We start from the raw sequence: 15483 nt of genomic DNA on the forward strand, positions 1-15483 counted from the left end.
ACAAATTTCCCACAAAATGACTAAATTTCAATTTGTCAAAATATGGCTCAGCCCTCAGCTAGGAGGGTCTATTCTCTTTAGAGGACGTATATAATAATATGCTATCCATAATATATATTTTGAGTAGCGCTCCAAGGGAACCAAGGTGCACTTGGACAAAAACAGAAATGAATGATATTTTCAGTTGTGCGACAAACACGTTGGATCGAGTTGTCCTTGTCTACGTCACAATCCACGAACAAAAATTTCGAATTGGATCGATCGAGACTCGCACTTATATTTAGCTATCGTACATTTTAAACATTCATGATTCTCTTATTATTGTTCCGATTTATTTCAAACTTTCCCCAATCTGTTAATCTTTCTCTTCTGCCTTCAAACAAATGAATATATTACAAGGGTTGAATATGCTGCCACATGATATACATGTAGCGCCCGGCCCCCCCCCCCCCCCCCCCCCACTCAGAGGTCGAAATGACCGCATGCGTGTTGCCAAAATGTCCGGTAAAGGGGTACTTTTCGTGCGACAAAGTCCGGCCCGAGAATTGTAAAAAAAAGGGGTGTATTTGACTTTTCACCCGGAGATTTCTTTAAAAAGGGGGTGTTTTTCTTTTTTTCTCTCATCTCCTTGAACTCCTGAGAAATTATTCCGAATTTAGGGGGGTACATTATGCATTTTTCCTGATTTAGGGGGGTCTCCAAGGCAGAAAAAGCCCGCGAAAAGCCCGCGAAAGGGGGGGGGGGGGGTTCGGAAATGTTGGCAGTCCTCAGATAGGGGGTGCTTTTAAAAATAGGGTACGAGCACATGCGTACCCTAAATAACACTGAGTGGGGGGGGGGGGGCCGGGATGTAGCGTAAGTGTCAACGTGATAATATTCCTGAGTCTGAAAAATATATCACATACATATAAAAAAAACAATACCACCGATAAAAAAGCACTGACATTTAATTCTGTATATTCAACCACTTTTTATTGTGGGCGACGTAGGCCTATACGACGCAATATATTCTCAACATTTTAAAGATAATATTGTATTGAGGATCACGATTCAAGTCCATTATCAGCGTTGACACTGTGTAAAAATACATATACTGTACGTTCAGGCAACTACATGTAGTATTAAAGCATTTCACAAACCATATGAGGCCGCCAAGTAAATGCGCTTACACCCGCTGTGCATAATACATTCTTGTCTTGCTTAGGAACCTAGGATATATTACTCGAGCATCATGGAAAGGAGGACAGTAAAGATATGTTTGATTGTATTAGTTTCATGTCTATCATTAACGTCAGCTGGTAATGTTCTCATATCTGTGACGCTAGGAGAAGGCAGCCATTACATGGCATCTACCGCGATAGGCGAAGCCCTTGTTCGCCGGGGACACAATGTCACCGTTCTGATCGGAAACGCTCATGAGCACCGCGCCAAACACCCCGTGCACTCGAAAATCTTCAACTTCGAGATCTACACTTATCCAGAGCCGGTGGAAAAAGTTCGCGAGAGGATGGAAAAAGTGTCCAGTCAGGCCTTCGAGAAGGAGTTCCAATTTGACATGATATGGAACTTTACCAACGTGCTGGCGCCTTATGTCAACTATTGTCGGAGTGCTTTCCGAGATCGAGAGCTTATGGGTCGTCTGGAGCGCGCCAAATTTGACGTGACGATCCTCGATGTGACATGGATGTGCAGTGTCCTGATCAGCGAGCACCTCAATACCGCCAATGTTCTCTTCAACCCGATGGCCGCCCAGTACTACGTCGCCGAAATGATGGCAGGGGCTCCCTTCTTACCAGCAGTCATCCCCGACGGAATATTATGCCCCCCTCAAAAGATGACCTTCTTCCAACGCGTCAAAAACGTCCTCCTAGTCTTCGCCCTGAGACGGTTATTTTCCATCTTTGCTAATATGGTCTATCCTATCCAAGAGGAATTTAACATATTGATGGACCGGTCTATGCAAGATTACATGAGCGAGGTCGAGCTTTTGTTGATGAGTATGGATCCGGTGATCGACTATGTTGTCCCTTTCCCGCCGGCGGTCGTCGAAGTCGGTGGACTCCTTACTCGACCAGCAAATCCTCTTGATAAGGTATGGTGTTCATGGCCTGGTATATAGGATATTGATTTTAATGGTAATGATTATGATGCTGCTGTTGCTGCTAATAATAATGATGATGATGGTGATGATGAGGATAATAATGCTGGTAATAATAATAATAATAATAATAATAATAATAATAATAATAATAATAATAATAATAATAATAATAATAACAACAATAATGATAATAATTAAAATAATGATGATGATGATGATGATGATGGTAATAATAATAACTATAATAATGATAATAAAAAGAATGATGATGATATCAGTTTAATGATTATTAAATTATTATAATCATCATAATGAGGTACATGGAATGGAATAGATAATCGTTTAGCCTAAAATAAATGACGTTATAGTACACCTATACATTATATGCGACACTATGTAAAATTAAACAAAAAGCATATACGATGGTAATATTTTTGCCTTGTCTATAGTAGGTGGGTTCATTGTCGAATGCATAAAAGAAATATATAGAAAATGATATGGTTGTATATATATATATATATATATTTAAAATTTGCTGTTAGGTAGTATCTAAAAGTTACCCCTCACTGCAATTATGTTTTGGTGAACGAAGAGAACATGAAAGTAGAAAATTTATCAATCATGCAAATTATACACATTTAGAATTCGCAATCAGAAACGTCAGGAGTTTCAAGTCTGTCAGACATGAGCGCTTTAGTTTACAAGAACCCACTATCATAACGGTATTATTATTACATGTGTACTAATATTACTCTTGTTATGATTGTTATTATTATTATTATTATTATAGTTATTGTATGAGTTCTCCATTCTCCAAATCTTACAACATGAACTGCCACTTTCTGTGAATACAATATGCTTGTTAGGCTAGTCTTATATTGCTTCCCCAAACCTATATTCCGTAAGAAATATGTGTTTGTATGAATGCTTGATAGTAATAGGAACAAAATGCCACAATCTCAATAACACTCCAACTTTCTTATACACTGATTTACAAAACGAATACGACTATTCCAAGACAGATGTCTACCAATGTAAACATTGTAAACCCCGACAATGGCAACACCAATCTCTTTAATTTCCTCGCCAGCGATTTTTAGTATACTACTTATACATATTTTTCCTCTCATGAAATTAGTTTTCATTAAATTAATTGCAATTTTGCTGGCAACGCACCAATTTTGTATTTCTTGTAAGTTGTTATTGACTAATACATCAATTTCGTCCTGGTCAGCGGAAAAAGTATTAAATAGGTTAGAATCATCGACAAACAGCTGAAAATTGAAATAAAAGTAATAATAGTAATAAATGAAGGAAAGAGAGATAGGGGGCAGAGGCAAAATTAGAACAATTTAAGAAACAACAACTAACAAACATGAGTGAAAAAAGTAACAAAACATACAATACACGAGATCATAATCATTTTGTATAAAAAGCACCAAGGTCGGCATACCGTAACCCTGTTGAGATTATGTCTAAAATAAATCTTGGCCACATGAATGTGCAGTAATTCCCCGTATAAACACAAACGCCATGCCATTTTCTACTAATGCTAATATATTTCAATTAAAAGTCATCCCCCTTATTTTTAGTGCATTTATTTATTTATTTATTTTTTAATCCACAAAGATAGTGAATATTATGTGGGAAAAAAAGAGGAAAAACTGCATCTTCAATTCAAAAAGTGAAATGATTAATAATTAGAACACTCAGAGTCAGAGGCGGTTGTATGTGTAATATAGAAACACTGCAGTGCGTTTATGTTATTTCCATTTCAAACCACCATTTTCCACTTTTTTTGTAATGGTTTGTTTGGTATTTTCGATTTTATGTTAATATTTTCAGTTATGCTCATGTTTGATCTATACTGATTTTTGTATGTAGAAATCTTGACAATCAAAAAAATTAATACATTTTTTTTTTTAATTTAAAAATTTGGAGATCAGTACCATAAATTTACCACAATAAATCAATATATCTACCTATTATTTGCTAGTTTATCTAAACTACGCTACCATCGAGAACTCTTTAAAAACGTCACACTAGCGCATGCCCCACCCCCATACATCGCCTTCCCAGGATTCACGTGCAACTCGATTCCATAACCGAGAATCGTACGTTTAGGGGGAAATCCTAGCTTGATATCAAACTATACCCTGTATATATATATAAAGAAAGTACGCCGCCAGCAATCAGAGAAATATGGTGATAGTTAAAATGAAATCGGACAAAAACTGAAAAAGTTATGATGTTTTGAAAGTTGTAACGGCTTTGTTGTGGCGGACAAATTTCCCACAAAATGACTAAATTTCAATTTGTCAAAATATAGCTCAGCCCTCAGCTAGGAGGGTCTTTTCTCTTTTAGAGGACGTATATAATAATAAGCTATCCATAATCAGTGGCGTACGCAGGATTTTTTCAAGGGGGGGGGGGGGGGGGTTTAAAATCGGGTCCAAAATTTCGCAACGACTCAGGAAAATTTGAAAATCGCGCCGGCCAAAAAGTCGCTCAGTGGGGGGGGGGGGGGGGGGGGGGGGGGGGGGGTAAGCGGACACTTTTTTTTTTTTGGTCCCAAAAAAATCGCAACGACTCAACCGACCGCTGAATAAGCGGGGGGGGGGGGGGGGGGGGGAGGGTAAGAGGACACTTTTTTTTTTTTTCGGTCTCGAAATTTGAAAAATTGACATTTTGCTCCGTTGGGGGGGGGGGTAAGGTCACCTTTCTTAGGTCACCCATGGGGGTAAATTTCTTTTTCTTTTTTTTTTTTTTTTTTTAATAATTAAAAAAAAAAAAAAAAAAAATCCAAAGGGGGGGTTTTAGGGATTTTTTAGGGGGGTTTACACACATAAAAATACCAAAGGGGGGGGGGTTTAACCCCCCAAACACCCCCCCTGCGTACGCGCCTGTCCATAATATATATTTTGAGTAGCGCCCCAAGGGAACCAAGGTGCACTTGGACAAAAACAGAAATGAATGATATTTTCAGTTGTGCGACAAACACGTTGGATCGAGTTGTCCTTGTCTACGTCACAATCCACGAACAAAAATTTCGAATTGGAGACTCGCACGTATATTTAGCTATCGTACATTTTAAACATTCATGATTCTCTTATTATTGTTCCGATTTATTTTAAACTTTCCCCAATCTGTTAATCTTTCTCTTCTGCCTTCAAACAAATGAATATATTACAAGGGTTGAAAATGCTACCACATGATATACATGTAGTGTCGACGTGATAATATTCCACCTGAGTCTGAAAAATATATCACATACATATAAAAAACAATACAACCGATAAAAAAGCACTGACATTTAATTCTGTCTATTCAACCACTTTTTATTGTGGGCGACGTAGGCCTATACGACGCAATATATTCTCAACATTTTAAAGATAATATTGTATTGAGGATCACGATTCAAGTCCATTATCAGCGTTGACACTGTGTAAAATACATGTACTGTACGTTCAGGCAACTACATGTATTACAGTAAGCATTTCTCACAAACCCGTATGAGACCGCCGAGCGAATGCGCTTACCCGCTGTGCATAATATATTCTTGTCTTGCTTAGGAACCTAGGATATATTACTCGAGCATCATGGAAAGGAGGACAGTAAAGATATGTTTGATTGTATTAGTTTCATGTCTATCATTAACGTCAGCTGGTAATGTTCTCATATCTGTGACGCTAGGAGAAGGCAGCCATTACATGGCATCTACCGCGATAGGCGAATCCCTTGTTCGCCGGGGACACAATGTCACCGTTCTGATCGGAAACGCTCATGAGCACCGCGCCAAACACCCCGTGCACTCGAAAATCTTCAACTTCGAGATCTACACTTATCCAGAGCCGGTGGAAAAAGTTCGCGAGAGGATGGAAAAAGTGTTCAGTCAGGCCTTCGAGAAGGAGTTCCAATTTGACATGATATGGAACTTTACCGACGTGCTGGCGCCTTATGTCAACTATTGTCGGAGTGCTTTCCGAGATCGGGAACTTATGGGTCGTCTGGAGCGCGCCAAATTTGACGTGACGATCCTCGATGTGACATGGCTGTGCAGTGTCCTGATCAGCGAGCACCTCAACACGACCAATGTTCTCTTCAACCCGATGGCCTCCCAGTACTATGTCGCCGAAATGATCGCAGGGGCTCCCTTTCTACCAGCAGTCATCCCCGACGGAATATTATGCCCCCCTCAAAAGATGACCTTCTTCCAACGCGTCAAAAACGTCCTCCTAGTCTTCGCCCTGAGACGGTTATTTTACATCTTTGCTAATATGATCTATCCTATCCAAGAGGAATTTAATATTTTGATGGACCGGTCTATGCAAGATTACATGAGCGAGGTCGAGCTTTTGTTGATGAGTATGGATCCGGTGATCGACTATGTTGTCCCTTTCCCGCCGGCGGTCGTCGAAGTCGGTGGACTCCTTACTCGACCAGCAAATCCTCTTGAAAAGGTAGGTGCATGTGCATGGCCTGGTATATAGGATATTGATTTTAATGGTAATGATTATGATGCTGCTGTTGCTGCTAATAATAATGATGATGATGGTGACGATGAGGATAATAATGCTGGTAATAATAATAATAATAATAATAATAATAATAACAACAATAATGATAATAATTAAAATAATGATGATGATGATGATGATGATGATGATGGTAATAATAATAACTATAATAATGATAATAAAAAGAATGATGATGATATCAGTTTATTGATTATTATAATTATCATAATGAGGTACATAGAATGCAATAGATAATCGTTTAGCAATAAATGACGTTATAGTACACCTATACATTATATGCGACACTCTGTAAAATTGAACAAACACATACGATGGTAATATTTTTGCCTTGTCTATAATTAATAATAATAATTATAATAATAATAATAATAATAGCCTAATAGTCCACTCCAAATTTTATTAAACCGAAACGGAAATTCTTTGTGCCCAATTGATCGTGAGCCCTACATAATTATGTAGGTGGGTTCATTGTCGTGTAATACATTGGGTCGAATGCATAAAAGAAATATGTAGAAAATGATATGGATATATATATATATATATATATATATATTAAAACTTTGCTGTTAGGTAGTGTCTAAAAGTTACCCCTCACTGCAATTATGTTTTGGTGAACGAAGAGAACATGAAAGTAGAAAATTTATCAATCATGCAAATTATACACATTTAGAATTCGCAATCAGAAACGCCAGGAGTTTCAAGTCTGTCAGACATGAGCGCTTTAGTTTACAAGAACCCACTATCATAACGGTTATTATTATTACATGTGTACTAATATTACTCTTGTTATGATTGTTATTATTATTATTATTATTATTATAGTTATTGTATGAGTTCTCCATTCTCTAAATCTTATAACATGAACTGCCACTATCTGTGAATACAATATATTCTGTTCATCCAAGCGTGTACGCATACCACACAAAAATGGTACTAAATGATTCGGTATAAAACACTCTTTCATAAGATGTATAATAATTTACTGTTCATAGATGATTTTTTTTTTATAATTAGCAATTTTTTAAGTGTAAACTTTTTTTTGACTCACACTGTAGACATGACCTTTCACCGAAATATATACACGCTCATGAATCACAATTCCTACAGCCGAGTCCGTATTGACAATTTCCTCAACGTTCGACGAAGCTTTTCATTTTTGAAGGACTCCTCTCTTCATTGTATTCCAAAGGTTATCAACGTTGCCATTGTCACAAATACACCCGGCACGTATATATACACTAGTACACGTAGAATGTTCGCTCGCGAAGGATCAAGCATAGCGTACTGTGTATATATTTTGAAGTACATGACCGTATAGTGGACAATAATTAAACTACCGCTTCCTGTTTCTACTTCCCGTATTTGTATGTCATCTTTGTGATTTATGCACGGCATGATATCAAAATCAAAACTGAATTATAAACATATAGTTATACTTATTATTCGGAACGTATGCTTGTGGGATTGGTTAATGGATAATCACGTTATGATGCACAACTGCATGAGTGTGTAGCATATTGGAGTATTGGAGTGACCAGGGAGCTGGAGTCCCTGGAGTGACTCAGAACATCACGGAGTGCAGCTTTCAACATGGAGTTTCGGCTAGCATGTAATGCGCGGTTACTTCAACTAGTGTTCATGACCGTGTTCGTATCTACGGCATGGAGTGCGAATATTTTCATATCGGTGACTTACGGTGAAGGAAGCCATTATCTTTCTACCACTGCCTTTGGAGCTGAGCTCGTAAAACGAGGGCACAATGTGACCTATCTCATTAGTAATGCGTACGAGCATCGCGCTCACCACCCTCAACATTCGCAGCTCTTCCACTATGAGATCTTCAACCATTCTGTTCCTGTTGAGAAAGTGTACAAACGGACAAGCGAAATCGCCGCCCTTGCCTTCAAAACCGACTTCAACACGGAATTAATGTTTTCCATCCAAAAGTGGATGAACCCCCTTGTCAAAGACTGTCGGGCTGCGCTGAGCGACCATGCGCTTCTGCAGAGATTACGTAATGCCAACTTCGATGTCACGATCCTAGACCTAACATGGAGCTGCAGTGTGCTCCTGAGCGCGTACCTAAGGACGCCCGTCATTCTCTTCAACCCGCTGGCTTCACAGTACGATGTATTTCGTGACATTGCAGGAACTCCCTTCTTACCGGCCGTGGTTCCCGGAAGTCCCTTTGGATCTCCTCAGCGAATGAACTTCAAGCAAAGGGTCGGCAGCTTCCTAGGAACCTTACTCATTGCACAAATGCAATTCAGATTCTTTGTCGAGTTGTATAGTCCCTTGCGCCATGAGTTTGGTATTCTTGAAGACCAAACCCTAAAGGACTATGTCGTGAAAAATACAGAATTGGTCCTGACAGCCAGTGACCCTGCTATTGATTTGACCATTCCATTACCTCCTTCTGTTATTGAAGTTGGTGGACTTCTCACCCGACCCGCGAAACCACTTGATAAGGTATTCTCAAGTTTAACCAATCAACATCATCGGAGTATATTGTGCTGCTCTGATGTAAAACGCGGTTATTTTTTTTCTTCTATTATATTATAATATTTATTTTAAAAAAACATTAAACGGCACACGATCGATCGTATGTATCCATATTGGCTACCACTTTAAAATGTATAACAAAATATATCCTTTAATTCATTATTCGGTATTTCATAATTTTCAGAATCCATTGTGTGGAAATTATGCCATAAAAGACCTGCCCCTTACTATATTTCGATCAATCCAACTACCAGCATAATCGTATATTCATCCGTCTAACTCACATTGTAAATTGCTATTTCTTGTTGGATGTTGGGCCTTGTATATTCCATAGATTCCATCGGTTAACGTAATTCATTATACGCCATTGTCATTTTCGCACATTTTCAAGGGGGCGGATAAAGAAATTACCTTAGTTTGATTTATCGAATGTCTTTGAGATCGTGTTCAGCTTCAGTTGTTATTCACACCAAAAATAATAATTTTCTGGTTTCGTTCCTCCTTTAGGACCTCGATGACTTCATGAACAGCTCAGGTGATGACGGGGTGATCATCCTCTCCCTCGGTACCTATGTCAAGGTGATGCCACAGCGGCTCAATGACCTCTTCGCCTCGGTATTCGCTAAGCTACCCCAGAAGGTCGTTTGGCAGCTGCCCGACAATTCGACGACGACACTGAGCCCGAACATCAGGACGATGGGGTGGCTGCCACAGAATGACCTGCTTGGTAAGTGCCTATATACTTGTGAGGACGTTTGGCGTTGTCGGGGGAGGGGGAGGCCGCGGCGGCTGAGGGCGATTATTCCCCCTTCTCCGATTACTATGTATAAATGACGTTCAATTCACGAATGCCTATCAACATAGATCCATCAAACGTTATCATCTCCGTTAATAAAGAATTTGCCAAGGGCTGTGACAGATATCATTTTGAGGAGTGCAGGGGTGAAATTCATCGGCAATTTTGCCGACATTGGCCAACAGACACAACCGTATTAATGTATCTTCATAGTTTGACATTTTGCAGATAAAGGTATAGATCGTCAGATCCTCAGATTCCAACTTCGGTGAAACTGAAGTATTTTCAAATTTGTTGATAGTGGTTTATTACAATTATCCAGCAAGCAAAATAATACAAAAAAGGGTCTCTGTAAACCCATTCCGAAACGACTTTTCTGATTTCACTCACAGAGATTAAGCATTAGCTTAGGGGTGTCCTTCTGTCACTCTCTAACAATACATCGGCTTGTTTCATTTTTTTAATGTTACCTATGTTCCATCCAAGATCAAATTCACCCCCAAAAATGTAACGGCTTTCTCAACTCTTCACCTTTATCATTCGCACCAGGTCATCCGAAGACGAAACTATTCATATACCAGGGCGGCAACAACGGTCTCTACGAAGCCCTGTACCACGGTGTCCCGACCCTTGTCCTCCCTGTCTTTGCTGACCAGTTATGTGTTGCGTCCAGGGTCTTAGAGAAAGGAATGGGGTCATACTTGGACATCCATACTCTCACTGCAGAAGGTGTATACGATGCGATAAAGATGATTTTAAGCAACAATACGTGAGTACCACTCTTTCTTCTTCAACATTCATGATCCATGTCGCATGTTGTGCTCTATATTTCTAAGTTTCTAACAAAATGAACCTCATTTGGTGTATTATATAGGTACCGTACCATGCACTTTGTCTATTAAAGGATGGGAAGAAACTTAAACTAAAACACAAAATTTATCGGCGAATTTAACAAAGAGGAATTTCTGGCTTGGTTGAACAATTTTCTGAATCTTTTCAGCACATCTGATAATCAGATTTGTTGGCCAATTTTAAACCTAAATACTCAATTTTCTTGTTGAAAATAATTCGGCGAACCGTGGTGTGTGTCGGCAAGAAAGGCTCGACAGCCTCAATAACCAGGCGCGGATCCAGGATTTCTTAGGGGGGGGGGGGCCCACTTTTTTTTTTTGGTCCGAAAAAAAATCGTAACGACTCAGCCAGCCGCTAAATAAGCGGGGGGGGGGGGGGGGGGGGGGAAGAAGAGGACACTTTTTTTTTGGTCTCGAAATTTGAAAATTTGACATTTTGTTCCGTTGGGGAGGGGGGGGGGTGAGGTCAACTTTTTTAGGTCAGCCATTGGCATATTTTTTTTTTTTTTTTTTAATTAAAAAAAAAAAAAAATAACAGAAGGGGGGGGGGGGGGTTGCTCCAAAATACACACATAAAAAACCGAAGGGGGTAGGGTCAACCCCCTAACCCCTCCCCCCCCCTTCCTTACGTGCCTACTCGTCTGAAAATAGTTTTTCCCCTCCCTTTTACGTTTCATTAAATCATTAGAAAAAGAAGACGATTCGTTGTACAGTTTTTTACTCTTAATCCTCGTCTTAATTCATCCCCCTCTCCCGCGCAAAGCTCGGAAGCTTTTACGTTTCATTAAATCATTAGAGAAAGAAGACGATTCGTTGTACCGTTCTCGACTCTTAATCCTCATCTGAATTCAGTTTTCCCCTCCTCCCTCCCGCGCGAAGCGCGGAAGCTTGTACGTTTCATTAAATCATTAGAGAAAGAAGACGATTCGTTGTACCGTTCTCGAAAATAATCCTCGTCTGAATACAGCTTTTACGTTTAATTAAATCATTAGCGAAATAAGACGATTCGTTGTACCGTTATGACTTTTAATCCTTGTCTAAATTCAGTTTCCCCCTGCCACGCGAAGCGCGGAAGCTTTTACGTTTCATTAAATCATTAAAGAAAGAAGACGATTCGTTGTACCGTTCTCGACTCTTAATCCTTGTCTAAATTCAGTTTTCCCCCCGCTTCGACGTTTCATTAAATTTTTAGAGAATGAAGACGATTCGTTGTTCTGCTCTCGAAAATAATTTAGTTTCCCCCACCCGCGCGAAGCGCGGAAGCTTTTAATTTTCATTAAAATAATCATTAGAGAAAAAGGAAGATTCGTCGTACCGTTCTCGACTCTTAATCCTTGTCTAAATCAATTCCCCCCCCCCCCCCCTTCCGCGCGAAGCGCGGAAGCTTCGACGTTTCATTAAATTATTATAGAAAGAAGACGATTCGTTGTACCGTTCCCGAAAATTATCCTCGTCTGAATTAAGTTCCCCCTGCCCTCCCCCGCGCGTAGCGCGGAAGCTTTGACGTTTCATTAATTCATTAGAGGAAGAAGACGATTCGTTGTACCGTTCTCGACTCTTAATCCTTGTCTGAATTTCAAATATGTTCTTTGTCTATTCCCTTTTCTTCCTACGTCCTCTTCCTTTACACTCCTCTCTTTTTGGCCGGCGTTTATTGGGGGACCACCCCACCGCCCCCCTGGCTACGCGCCTGCTGTCAGATGAACATAATTATGTTGATACCTTGTCCGCCCCGGAAGCTCAGGGGTTTAAGGTTTTAATTTACGGTCAGATTAGCATTCAGGGGTCCGCCTTAGCGCCTTAGACGGGGTCCAGGGGGGCAGAGCCCCGGAAGTTCAGGAGTTTAGGCATTTAATTACGGTCAGATGAGCATTATTTTGATACCTAATTGTTACAATGGCAGGTCACTAATTGGCTTGGGGTTCAGGGGGCGGAGCCCCGGAATCTCAAGGGTTTTAGGCACTCAATTACGGTCAGATGAGTATCGAGGGGCCCGCCTAAGGGCTCTTGGTTGGGTCCAGGGGGCAGATCCCCCAGAAGCTCAGGGGTTTTAGGCATTTAATTACGGTCAGATGAGCATTTTTGATACCTTATTATTTGTGACACTAGCAGGACACTATTTGGCGTGGGGTCCAGGGGGCAGAGCCCCCAGAAATCAGGGGTTTTAGGCATTAAATGACCGTCATATGAGCATCTAAGGGCCCGCCTTAGGGCCCTAGGTGGAATCCAGGGGGCAGAGCCCTTAGGATTTTAGGCATTAATTTTAATCATGGTCAGATGAGCATATTTTGATACCCCATTATAATGTGACACTGGCAGTTAACTATTTTTTCTTTCTATTTCTCTTTAATATACTTTTTCAAAGAAAGTGTGGGGGGAGGGGCTCGAGGATCCCGATCCCCGCCGTTCCGCAGGCCCTGATATGTAGGCATCTCAAGAAGCATTTTCTTGCCTGGCTGTAAATTTAGGAATTTGTCATTTTCCAACAAACGCATGAAGTGAGGAAAATTATCTCATTTCAGCATTATTTGTTAAACACCGTTATGGAATTATAAATAAACCACGTTTGAATTCTATTTCTCCAACCCCCCCTCCCCTATCAGTATGCCAGTGGCCCCCCCCCCCCCCTCCGATCTACATCTTTTTGGCGGGAAAATTGCAACTGATATCCCTTACCTTTCTTCATTCTCTTTTTTCCTTTCCCTTTCTCTCCTCTTTCACTTTCCCTTCCCTTCCTTATCTCTCTTTTAGGTTTGCTGGGGGATGGGGGAGGGGCACGGTCAATTTGGTCCCCAACCCGCTCCACACATTGTTGGCGGGATTAACCGCAACTGATCTCCGCTTCTTTTCTCCCTTTTCTTTTTTTCTTCCTCTTTTTGTTCCCTTTTAGCTCTCCTCTTTTCCTTTTCCTTCCTTCTCTCTTTTTTTAGCGGGGACGGGGGGGGGGGGGGGGGGAAGCTAGGGTCTTTTGCTTCCCCCCCCTCGATCCACAACTTGTTGGCGGGAAAATTGCAACTGATATCCCCCTTCTTTTCTTTTCTTCTTCCTATTTTGTCCTTCCCTTTATCTCCTCTTTATCTTTTTTCTTTCCCTTTCCTTCCTTCTCTTTTATTTTTTTATTGGGGGGGGGGGGAGGGGGGAGGCAAGTCCTTCCCCCCGATCTCCTTCTTCCCTCTTTTCTTTTCTTCTTCCTCTTCTTTTTTTCCCTTTCTCTCCTCTTTCCCTTCTTTTCCTTCTCTCTCCCTCCTTTTTTTTTTTTTTTTTTTTTTGCCGGGGGGGGGGGGGCCAAGGCACGCTCGGCCCCCCCCCCCTGGATCCGCGCCTGTCAATAACCCCTCATGCAAATGATCTTTTGACGCCCCTGTAATGATTATCATCATGATAGTGCTTGGAGACTCACTGTCATTTTGTTTCCTCTTCTAAAATATTGCTTCTACGACTCTGATCAAATATTGTGTTCTCCTTTTTCAACAGGTATGCCGAAACTGCGAAGCGACTATCGGCGATATACCGTGATCGTCCGGAAACGCCTGCTGAACGTGCTGCATACTGGGTCGAACACGTCATGAAATTTGGCGGGAAATACATGGAATCGCCTGCCAAACATCTCAGCTTTATTCAGCTTTCTCTTCTTGATGTTTATGCATTTTTAATCTTCTGCTTAATAGTAGTTGTAGCTGTCATTTTCTTATCTTGTCGTTGCGTGTTCCGTTGCTGTGGTGCCATGTGCAAAGGAGGCAGTAAAAAGAAGAAAGATTAATAATTGTTTTAATTTAAAAATATGTATTTCTTCGCTAATGTAATTATGACTAAACGTGAGAAAGATGAACGATTCTGTAATTTTAAAAATATATGTTTTATAGAAATCTTAGTTGATCTAAGTGAAAAGAAGAATGATTTATGATTATTTTACTTCACGTTTTATATTTGTTTTAGTTGATTTAAGCAAGAATGTATACATTCTGAAATAGTTTGTAAATTTTTATCTAGCTGTAGGCCTTCATAATTATTACGTAGGCCTAATTATTGTTCTGTTCTGACAAAAATAATATTGTAGCATGTTTTAGTATATAATGGTGTGACCACAGTTCGCTTTGACCTAAATTCGCGCACAGATCTATATCTTGAAAATCGACCAATCAAAAGAGGAACATAACATTTCCTAGTGACGGAATTTTCTTTGGAAATTATGAAAATATTGACAAAAGATCGGCAAATTGCGCAAAAGATTCCGAAAAAGAATATGAACTTACCGACAAGTGTCTGGGAATCTTCTTTGGAAAGGAGAATCCATAAGTTATACCAACTGATCGTATGATAATTATAATTCCTTTTTTTCAAGTTAAATTGTCTTACCTTTGATAGGTCGCTTTTCGGACAAAATTCTGTAAACTCTCGTGCGCGAATTAAGTCCTCTTTGTTTTCATGACCTTTGCTACTACTGTCTTGTAACGAATGATATCGACTTGCAAAATGACGCAAATGTACCTCAGAAATGTATTGGTGTAAATATGGAATAATGGTTTTCAGATTACAAAGTTTGTCACAATAAATGAAAAACAAAGGCGGCAACTGAGAATGGGGTTGGATTACAGGTGTTTACGAGGTGAGAGCTGCGGGGTCTGGAGCCCCTCCACGTCCCCCGAGAAATCTTGAAGTGAATATTACTCGGGCGACTAAAACCTCATTTTCAGA

General features: G+C 40.1%; 1 protein-coding gene across 3 annotated transcripts; it reads left to right on the forward strand.

Moving 5' to 3' along the window:
• The first annotated feature begins 1153 nt into the window (after nucleotides 1-1153).
• On the forward strand, nucleotides 1154-15194 carry LOC578623 (UDP-glucuronosyltransferase 2B1). Of its 3 annotated transcripts, none has more exons than XM_011666741.2 (4): nucleotides 1154-2092; nucleotides 9649-9868; nucleotides 10487-10706; nucleotides 14263-15194. In XM_011666741.2, exons 1-4 carry the CDS (start codon nucleotides 1232-1234, stop codon nucleotides 14546-14548), a joined length of 1587 nt encoding a protein of 528 aa, XP_011665043.2. In that variant the 5' UTR covers nucleotides 1154-1231; the 3' UTR covers nucleotides 14549-15194. The 3 variants fall into 3 exon arrangements, with proteins under 3 accessions (XP_011665043.2, XP_030836546.1, XP_783874.2); XM_030980686.1 differs by lacking the exon at nucleotides 1154-2092 and adding an exon at nucleotides 4984-6561; XM_778781.5 differs by lacking the exon at nucleotides 1154-2092 and adding an exon at nucleotides 7691-9108.
• The last annotated feature ends 289 nt before the right edge of the window (nucleotides 15195-15483 follow it).

The sequence above is a fragment of the Strongylocentrotus purpuratus genome, unplaced genomic scaffold (assembly GCF_000002235.5).
Source record: "Strongylocentrotus purpuratus isolate Spur 01 unplaced genomic scaffold, Spur_5.0 spur5_scaffold_11, whole genome shotgun sequence".
NCBI classification, from domain to species: domain Eukaryota; kingdom Metazoa; phylum Echinodermata; class Echinoidea; order Camarodonta; family Strongylocentrotidae; genus Strongylocentrotus; species Strongylocentrotus purpuratus.